This window comes from Pelobates fuscus, chromosome 4 (genome assembly GCF_036172605.1).
Source record: "Pelobates fuscus isolate aPelFus1 chromosome 4, aPelFus1.pri, whole genome shotgun sequence".
NCBI classification, from domain to species: Eukaryota; Metazoa; Chordata; class Amphibia; order Anura; family Pelobatidae; genus Pelobates; species Pelobates fuscus.
The window spans coordinates 391,730,887-391,741,509 of record NC_086320.1 but is presented as its reverse complement, the minus strand read 5'-3'; the positions used below and the strand labels follow the sequence as shown (position 1 = coordinate 391,741,509).

At 47.5% G+C, this 10,623-nt stretch overlaps 1 protein-coding gene across 1 annotated transcript; it reads left to right on the top strand.

Annotated features, from left to right (window-relative positions):
* The first annotated feature begins 3,143 nt into the window (after positions 1 to 3,143).
* On the top strand, positions 3,144 to 9,683 carry LOC134608207 (late histone H2B.L4-like). Its single transcript, XM_063450875.1, has 2 exons — positions 3,144 to 3,260; positions 9,333 to 9,683. The coding sequence occupies exons 1-2, from the start codon at positions 3,144 to 3,146 to the stop codon at positions 9,567 to 9,569; spliced, it is 354 nt and encodes a 117-aa protein (XP_063306945.1). The 3' UTR covers positions 9,570 to 9,683.
* Positions 9,684 to 10,623: the final 940 nt, after the last annotated feature.

Below are 10,623 nucleotides of genomic sequence, written 5' to 3'. Positions count from 1 at the left end.
GTGGCCATCCGGTGAAATCTTCTCCCAAATAGCGATCTTGTTCCACTGAACCAATCTGAACGCTTTTTGGATATGTTGTGCACTCAGATACAAGCTATTCGCTGATATAAAAATTGTGGGGTTCCTGTAGTAATTTATTATGTTTTTGGGACGTTTTATGATATTTTATGTATTTCATGTAACAGAGATAATTGCGTTAACTTAATTCCCAGCTCAATTAGCTCTCAGACCCATTGCATCTTGGGAAAATTCCTTGTAAACTTGCCCTGAAGACCCCATACTATGGGGCTGTGCATAAAAAGCAGTGTGTGGGCTAATAAAAATCAGTCGACTCCCAGAACTGTGTGTTGTCCAGTTACTGGGGGAATGGGCTATGTGACAAAATGCCTTTTGTCACTGGATTATTATATGACCAACTTCCCTTTGCCTTTGCCTTTACAGGCTATATCTACTAACCAGTGCTTCCCTTCTAGATCCAGAGGATTACAGTGGAGATATACATTCACAGCATTGCTGCTCTGCTACAAGGTATTTATTGTTACGCTATTTCAATGTAAAGCTTTTTACATACTGGAAACATCACTCTGCCTTATTCCTCATGTTGGGTCACAGATTTATCCTGGCATTTATGCATCTTATACGCCGAACATTCCTTGGGGGTTGGCGTGGGGCTTGCCTCTTTTAGCTTGACCCTCGTATGATCCACGATAAGCATGTGTTAACAGTCATACGCTAATAAGTTACAATTTCTGATTTATTTATACAATCCCTTGGTGGCATTTAAATTTAAGGTTAAAAATGTATCTGTCCCTATCTACTGCTCCTGTTTAGAATTGTTTCTATACTTTTTAGACATGTGCAATTCGTTTTGTTGCAAATGTCAGTTCGGCCGAATTTCGGGAAATTGCTGAATTGCCGAAGTTCCAAATTGCCAAAGGTACGAAATTTCCAAAGTGTCAAAGTTCCGAAGTGCCGAAGTTCCAAAGTTCAGGCCAGGGGGGGAGGACAATAGGTCCCCCCCCTTATTTTACTTTAGGGCCCCCACCTGCCGCTCAGGGGTGGGGGCCGGGGGGGAGGACAATAGGTTCCCCCCCCATTTTACTGATATAGTGCCCCCAACCGCCGCTCAGGCACGGGTGGGGGGATCGGGAGGGGGGACACGTTTTTGTTTTGTTTTTTAACAGTGAGCAGCCACAGGCTGCTCACTGTTTAATAGACATGCCCCTACTCGCGGTGTAGCGAGTAGGGGCATAATTGACTAATACTAAGTAATTTTCTAGTAGATAACTTCCTAATACCGTGGGAATTAGGGAGTTATCTACTAAGCGGCTGGAAGAGAAGTGCCGAAATGCCGAAGTCGCGAAAGTCCGAAGTTCCAAATTGTCAAAGTACCGAAATTGCAGAATTTCCGAAGTGTCGAAGTTCCGAAGTTGCCAATGTTCGGGCCGGGGGGGTGGACAATAGGTCCCCCTCCTTATTTTACTTTAGGGCCCCCACCTGCCGCAGACCCCAGACCCCATGACCCCAGACCCTGCACAAGTTCACAGGGCGGAAGTTTTGGATGTATGCGAGAAGTGCAGGGCAGGATGACTCTATTAATTGCTTCCCTTTAAGCCATTAATGACCGCTTGACAGTGCTGGAAACTGCTCACGAGAAACATCAGACTTCTGCAGATAAGCCAGCTGAGGATACAGCCGCAGCAGTGTCAGACACACAGGGTAGCTCAGGCAATGTTTCTACTCTTCCGTCTACTTCTACTACTTCCGTCTACTATATTATCACGCCTGCACATTTAATCCCCCCGACGATCAGGAAAGACATTCTTGATGGTAAGGATGTCAACTTGGTGTCACAGTTAATTGCTTCACAGGACATTATAGAGAACATGACCTATAACTACAGGGATTTGTCTGTGGTGCTCAAGGACAGGGATCCTAGACTTGATAAAAAACTATCAATCACCGAGTTTGTACTCGCCTTTCGGCTCTACCCCCAGAGGCAGGAGGAACTGGATCTCTACTTGCACAAGTTGGTGGATTTGGGGCACAAGTATGGGGGCTTTACATTTTATGACTACCACAAGTCGGTGTCTGCCAAGGCTGCAGCAGCTCTGGCCCAGCTCTGTGCCCAAGTGACTCCAGTGATTGCAAATCGACTGGAGTCACTTGGACACAGAGCTGTTTTGCAGGCATTTCGCTGGCTTGAAGCCCCCTGCTTGTGGGGTTTGTTCATCTTCCTTTCATTCAACCAACTTGTGTCCTGCAAAGCTGACCCTTCCAGTTCCACAGCCCCAGAACGTACAACGCCCAGTTGCTCCATAGGTCAAGATCGGGGTCAGAAGGACAGACTCATCGTTTTCTTGGAAAAAGCGCAGGTGTGCAACAACTTTAATGCTGGTACCTGCGAGTGGGGTGTATGGTCACTACCAGGGATGGTGCTGATGTGAGTGTAGCCAGGGACAGGGCTGTTCTGAGTGTGAGTGGGGTGTGTGGTCATGGGTGGGAAGTTCTGAGTGTGAGTGGGGGGTGTGGTCATGGCCAGGGATGGTGCTGTTGTGAGTGGGAGTGTGGCCAGTGGCAGGTTATTCTGAATTTGAGTCGTAGTGTGGCCAGGGACAGGGTTGTTCTGAGTGTGGTCAGGGATAGGGTTGCTCTGAGTGTGAGTGGGAGTATGGCCAGTGGCAGGCTATTCTGAGTGTGGCCAGGGACAGGTCATACTCAGATTGTAACTTCCCGGCATAAATAAAGTTGAATTAGTGTGATTAAAGATAATTTGTATTTTTTTCTGATGATCTCTGTTGAGGTTTTACGGTTTGGATTTTATTTCTCTACAATTTGAAGTTTAGTTGATAGACCCCTGAGTGGGAGAATTTTTCACTTCCCAGGTGGATTAGAAATATCTCCTAGTTTAGTGAATATCCTTTGATTAACCTGTTCATGCTGACTGCGTCTCTAATCACAGCTCTTTGTTTGAATTCATTGCTGAGCTAATTGCCCCATTAGTGGGGAGCCACCATTTCAGTGCAATACACTTCCTTTCATTGAGAAGGTGCAATACTCTCCAGGTGTGTCTAGTGAGCACTCACTGGGTGGCTTTAAGAGGAGTATGGGGGGACAGTGTGAGGTGGTGAGTGCTCACTACAATGAATGCTGAACCTGGCAAGCGCAAAGGCAAACAAGTGGCTGATAAGAAGCCCTCAAAGCGGAAAGCCAAACGACGTGAGACATACTGTGTTTATATCTACAAGGTGCTTAAACAGGTAACTGATTGCAGAAAAATAACACACATTCTGTACTGGACGGAGTTACTGGTAACGGCTGAGGGTGGTGCTGCGTGTGTGTATTATCCGGGGGTTACTGGCAACGGCTGAGGGTGGTGCTGCGTGTGTGTATTATCCGGGAGTTACTGGCAACGGCTGACGCTGCGTGTGTGTATTATCCGGGGGTTACTGGCAATGGCTGACGGTGACGCTGCGTGTGTGTATTATCCGGGGGTTACTGGCAACGGCTGAGGGTGACGCTGCGTGTGTGTATTATCCGGGGGTTACTGGCAACGGCTGAGGGTGACGCTGCGTGTGTGTATTATCCGGGGGTTACTGGCAACGGCTGAGGGTGACGCTGCGTGTGTGTATTATCCGGGGGTTACTGGCAACGGCTGAGGGTGACACTGCGTGTGTGTGTATTATCCGGGGGTTACTGGCAACGGCTGAGGGTGACGCTGCGTGTGTGTATTATCCGGGGGTTACTGGCTGAGGGTGACGCTGCGTGTGTGTATTATCCGGGGGTTACTGGCAACGGCTGAGGGTGACGCTGCGTGTGTGTATTATCCGGGGGTTACTGGCAATGGCTGACGGTGACGCTGCGTGTGTGTATTATCCGGGGGTTACTGGCAATGGCTGACGGTGACGCTGCGTGTGTGTATTATCCGGGGGTTACTGGCTGAGGGTGACGCTGCGTGTGTGTATTATCCGGGGGTTACTGGCTGAGGGTGACACTGCGTGTGTGTATTATCCGGGGGTTACTGGCTGAGGGTGACGCTGCGTGTGTGTGTGTATTATCCTGGGGTTACTGGCAACGGCTGAGGGTGACGCTGCGTGTGTGTATTATCCGGGGGTTACTGGCAACGGCTGAGGGTGACACTGCGTGTGTGTGTATTATCCGGGGGTTACTGGCAACGGCTGAGGGTGACACTGCGTGTGTGTGTATTATCCGGGGGTTACTGGCAACGGCTGAGGGTGACGCTGCGTGTGTGTATTATCTGGGGGTTACTGGCAACGGCTGAGGGTGACGCTGCGTGTGTGTATTATCCGGGGGTTACTGGCAACGGCTGAGGGTGACACTGCGTGTGTGTGTATTATCCGGGGGTTACTGGCAACGGCTGAGGGTGACGCTGCGTGTGTGTATTATCTGGGGGTTACTGGCAACGGCTGAGGGTGACGCTGCGTGTGTGTATTATCCGGGGGTTACTGCCAATGGCTGAGGGTGACGCTGCGTGTGTGTATTATCCGGGGGTTACTGCCAATGGCTGAGGGTGACGCTGCGTGTGTGTATTATCCGGGGGTTACTGGCAATGGCTGAGGGTGACGCTGCGTGTGTGTATTATCCGGGGGTTACTGCCAATGGCTGAGGGTGACGCTGCGTGTGTGTGTATTATCCGGGGGTTACTGGCAATGGCTGAGGGTGACGTTGCGTGTGTGTGTATTATCCGGGGGTTACTGGTAACGGCTGAGGGTGACGCTGCGTGTGTGTGTGTATTATTCGGGGGTTACTGGTATATAGCATTTCTCTGCAAATCTGCGCCTTTTTTTTTTTTTTTTTTTAAACTCCTGAGAATTAAAACTGTATTTGGGCAAAAAAACCTCCCCTGAATGAATTCTGCATCTCTGGCTTTCAGGGGCCCTAGTCCACCCTGTCTGCTAGCAGGAGTGGTACTTGCTTTATCCCAGGGTGAGAGAACCAAAACCCCCAGGTGTCTGGGACTAGGTGCTGCTCCCTGCCTCCACTACTACTGACAGAGCTGGAAGCTTCAGGTTTAGGCCGGTGGTTCCCAAACTTTTTAGTTTCAAGGCGCCCTTAATATTTCAATATTTTTCCAAGGTGCCCCAAGTTAAAACCATTTCCTAGACTGCATATACTGGGCCCTTGTTCGGCAGAAATGCTTGCTGTACAAGTGCAGATCCAGAACCTAATCTTGGGAGGGGCACTTGTGAATTATTTAAAGAGACAATCCAGGCACAATAACCACTACAGCACTTTGTAATGGTTATGGTGCCAGTAGTGCCCTCCCAGAGTAAGTAATCAACCTGCCATGATGTGTGGGGGCAGTGTGTATAGGGGGAGTTATTGTGGGGGTAGGAGGGCATTTATTTATTATTATTCTTCCCAGGGCGCCGCATCAGTTTTGGAACTGCTGGTTTAGGCACTTCCACCCATGCTCCCCTTAGCCACATCTCCTTAACTCCTCTGGTGATCTGATGTCAAGACTCTGCCCTTTAATGACCCAATTTGCAGCATTTTTGACAGCCTGCACATGTTAGGGATGTGGCTACAGGCAGGGCCGGCCATCAGGCGCCCTGTGCGAAACATCTTTACAGCGCCCCCCCATCCATGTGTATAGGGGACTTATTAAATGAAAAGTTAAAACAAACACTTATCCCCTCTTTCCTGTCATTACCTTGCATGGAGGAGGGCATGCTGATCTCTGGTGACCAGTTTGCTGGGAATCTGGTTGGTGCCTTCACTGGGTGCAGACCATCAGTCACGGTCTCATGAGCTCAGGCAGTTAGTGTCAGAGCTTTCCTGTGGTAATCCGCGGTAACGTTCTGATTGGCCGGAACTCGGAAGTCAGCTATATTTATCGTGTGTGTCAGACGTGATTCTGTGATCTGTTGGCTGTGTGCAATATTTGTAATGGGTGTATTGACTGTGTCTGATATGTGCGTATTGATAGTGTTTTTTTTTTTGTGTGCACTTTAGCGGTAGATGGGGCACTATATCAGTAGATAAGTGGGCAGTGGCACTAGGGTAGACGGGGAACAATGGCAATATAGGGATAGATGGGGCGAACTTAAGTACGGCAATTGATCACGGCCAAGGGGGCCACCTTCTCCAACCTGTCTGGGTACACTCCTTTGGCTACTCACCGAGTAGAAACCCCAGGACAGCTACCGCTACGCCAGCCACCTTACCGAATCCCTGAGTCGGTTAAGGAAAACATGTGGAAGGAGATCCAGGAGATGCTCCAACTGGGGGTCATTGAGCCATCTGACAGTCTCTGGGCCTCCCCAGTAGTACTAGCACCAAGGCGGGACGCACAACCTGCTTCTGTGTAGACTACCAGCGGTTGAATGACAAAACCGTGTCAGACGCCTATCCTATGCCCAGGATCGACAAGCTCCTAAATAAGATGGCCAGGGGCCAGTACCTCACTACAATCGATCTTTGTAATGGGTACTGGCAGATTCCCCTAGCCGAGGATGCCATCACTAAGTCGGCGTTTGTCACCCTATTCGGCTTCTACCAGTTTCGGGTCATGCCCTGTGGGATTAAAAACGCTCCGGCTACCTTTCAGAGGATGGTGGATTGGCTATTGGATGGGTTCAAACCACTCACTGACCTGACCCATAAGAACCTTCCTAGGCAGGTAGTTTGGGCCCCAGAGTGTGAGCAGCGATTCCAGCAACTGAAAGCGCCTCTAGTAAATGCACCTGTACTGGCTTCACGGCGGCCATTTTGTCTCCTGAACACAAGCAGTGGTACCTGGTCATCGAGTGTGTGGAATCTATTTCGGCTACACGTTCTCGCAAACCCCGGTCAAGATGGTACTGAAGCCTGTATGCTTTCCCGATCAACTACCCCTGTCGATGGGGGAGTTGGGGCTTCATAGGGGTAGATGGGAAGCAGGTGGCACTATAGGGGTGGATGGGGGCACTGTAGGGGTAGATGGGGGGGGGGGGGGGGAGAAGCATGGGCACTGTAGGGGTGGATGGGGGCACTATAGGGGTAGATAGAGGGAGCATGGACACTATAGGGGTAGAGGGGGGCATCATAGGTGTAGATGGTCTCCCTTACCAGGCAGCAGACTCGGGCCTTGGTTAGCTCCGCCTCCTAGTCTCTCTCTGCTAGATGATGGGGAGGGCAGGGAGTGTGAGAGCTGTCGGCCACATTGTGCCCCCCTGCTGCCATGGCGCCCTGTGCAGCCGCACAGCTCGCACACCCCAAAGGCTGGCCCTGGTTACAGGAATAAGCCACACTTTAAATGATCTGGGCTTTTGTTCTCTGTCAAAATATTAATGTTTGTAAAATCTTGGTTTCTTCTTCTGTGTCTTTTTCCAGTTATTGTCATTTATATAGCGCCAACAGACTCCGTAGCGCTCTACAATATTATGAGTGGGGATGTAACTATATAAATAGGACAACTACAAGAAAACTTACAGTAACGATGGGTTGAAGAGGACCCTGCTCAAACAAGCCTACATTCTATAGGAGTTGGGGTGTAAAACACAATAGTACAGGAATTTGCAGTCAAATAAGGTGGGCTGCTCTTTAGGAGAGAGCAAGAGACAGGTATGTGAGGTGAGGTATAGGTTACTCTGGGAGGCCATAAGCTTTCCTAAAGAGATTGGGTCTTAAGGCACTTCTTAAAGGATTGAAGACTAGGGGAGAGTCTGATGGGGGTAGGCAGGCTATTCCATAGGAAGGGAGCTGCCTGTGAGAAGTCCTGCAAGCGTGAGTTGGCCATATGGAGGTGGTCATGGGCAGAGCGGAGAGACCGAGAAGGGACATACCTATGGATCTGTGAAGAGATGTACAAGAGGGGCTAGAATTGTTCAGTGCTCTATAGGTATGGGTTAGCACTTTGAATTGACTCCAACAGGAAGCCAATGTAAGGACTGACAGAGGGATGAGGTGTGAGGACCGACTAGAGTTGATTGATATGTAAGTTTTTGTGTATTTCTTGGGTCAAAGGCTTGCCACATTAATATACGTTTATATTAATGAAAAGTACTAATATGCAATCTGACTTACGGTTTCTTCAGGTTTATTCTTAGAGTTACGGATACATAATAAAACAACAAAGGATGATTACAGATGGTAATTGCTGGACTCCTGAAGGGAGAGTTGCATCGTTATTCAGGAAGAAGAGCCGAGAAAGAGACCTTGTGTTCCTTTGTCAAGTTACTATATAGATGTGCCCATACTGACGTCGGCATATAACTCTAGTCATAGAAGGACAAGACCCCCAATCAACATTCCAGACTTCTCATACAAGAAAACCTTGTGACTTATTTATTCCATCTGTTACTTATGTCAATCCAGACATCCATAAATAATCAATAGAAACATAGTGTTCGAGGAACACTCTGGGCACCAATAAGACTTTAATGCCTCCTTAACATGGATATTTTAACATTTTTGTGCAATAAAGTTCTGCTGAATTCTGCACTTTAAGACTGCCTTTGTAGCCACAGTCCCTCATGCCAGAAAAACTTATCGGTGTACGTACAGTTTGACCCTCGCGGTCTTTAATTCACAGCCTGGCTGCAGACCGTTGGAGAAACTACAAACCGGGAGTGATATCCTTACTATGTCTCCCTGGGTGTCATCTCATTCTTATTGTTTAGATCACTCAGTGCTGTCAGTGGCTGAGCTGTGCACGTACTTTGATAATGAAGGTGTGTCTTGTTTTATATTTTTTTTATTTTTTGTGTGGGGGCGTTGCTAAGGAGGCTGGCTTGGGGGGCAGAATTTTGCAAAACCCTTATGTCTGTTGTATAAAAACTGTAAATATTTAAACTATTACTGAGGTAGTAAGTTAAACTGGTGCTTGGAGTGTCCCTTCTTAATGGACCACTATAGTCACCCAGACCACTTCAGCTCAATGAAGTGGTCTGGGTGCCAGGTCCCCCAGGTTTTAACCCTTCAGATGTAAACTATGTTTACTATGATCAACTAACTTGTAGGGTTAATCCAGCCTCTAGTGGCTGTCTTCCTGACCGCGCATGTGCATTAGGCTCCACTCAAAAGCTGACGTCTGAGGGGGAAGGAGAGGTCACGGGGCTGGATAAACGTAAGTGGCTGAAGGGGTTTTACCCCTATAGCGCCAAGGGAGGGAACCCTAATGATTATAGTGTCAGGAAAATGGGTTTGTGATCCTTTAATGCTATAAAAGACTCATGCTGCTTTATTGACAATGTCTCCTAAAAGGCAACATCTAGAGTGAAGTGACCAAACCTGGTAAATGCTGTCGATCCCATTCCCTCAGTATTGTGCCATACACTTCTACCTTTGAACCTTCCCATACATCCAGTAACTCTCTCCTCTCTCCCCAGGTGCACCCAGACACTGGAATCTCAAGTAAAGCCATGAGCATCATGAACTCCTTTGTAAATGATGTGTTTGAGCGTATTGCAAGTGAGGCTTCTCGTCTTGCCCAATATAACAAGCGATCCACAATTACCAGTCGTGAAGTCCAGACAGCCGTCCGTCTTCTGCTCCCCGGAGAGCTGGCTAAACATGCTGTATCAGAGGGCACCAAGGCAGTCACAAAGTACACCAGCAGCAAGTAAACATGCTGTGCCAATCAACCTTGGTATCTGTATGTAAATGTCTCAAGGCAAAGCACCCACAGTGCATCTGTGCTCCTATAAAGCCCTGGGGGCAACATATCACTTACTGTTATACCAAGCTTTCTCTTCTGTACATATCAATAAACTGGAAAAATCCATAAATAGACTCCCGTCTTTTTCTGTCCGACCTCTTGTGGTGGTTTTTACTTTCCTTCCCCCCAAAACACTGCTTTTAATAAAACTCTGGATTGAATAACCCTTGCTGGCAGCCCCCCAAGAATAAATCTGTTCATATTAAGGATTGTCATCTGTAAGGCCACCATGCTCTGTTCCAGTCTAGATATTCCTACACTAACAGGGCTGTAATTGCGGAGTCATGGGACAAAGGCCAGACTGAGATGGGATTTGCTCTGTCCTATGGACACTTTTCTAGGACTATTGACAGAACCACGAATAGAGGAGTTTGAGGTTGGACACTAAACTCAAATCACTATCTTTCTATTGATTGGAATGTGTGGTGATTTTTATTTCAGGCACATGGTCAGATATGTGAAATGGGATGGCTTTTGTGGCACAGGAGTTTGGTATCTGGAGATTGTGATTTCATTTGAAGGTTAGGGTGATGTGCTATAAAATGGCTTTTATTGTAACGTATACTTGGTGAGTGACCTAGTAATTTCCATCACTGAGTTGACCACATTACTCGCTCCATCAGTAGCAATATAAGACCGCTATACATGACCTTATCTCAAATTCCCTCGCACTCACTAAGAGCTGGCTATCCCTATCTGATAGCACTACTCCTGTTTCGTTTGGTGGATTACAATTCTCCCATATTCTCCTGGGAAGGCATATTTCTGACCTTTCAACCAATCCTGACAATGTGAATAGAGTAAGGAGCACACTATATATATATATATATATATATATATATATATATATATATATAAAACTTTTATTTACATGGGTATATACTCTAGGTCTGTCTCTTTAAATATTATCACAGAAATACAAAGTAATGCTATAATAAAGCATTTACCAAAAAAGCATATGT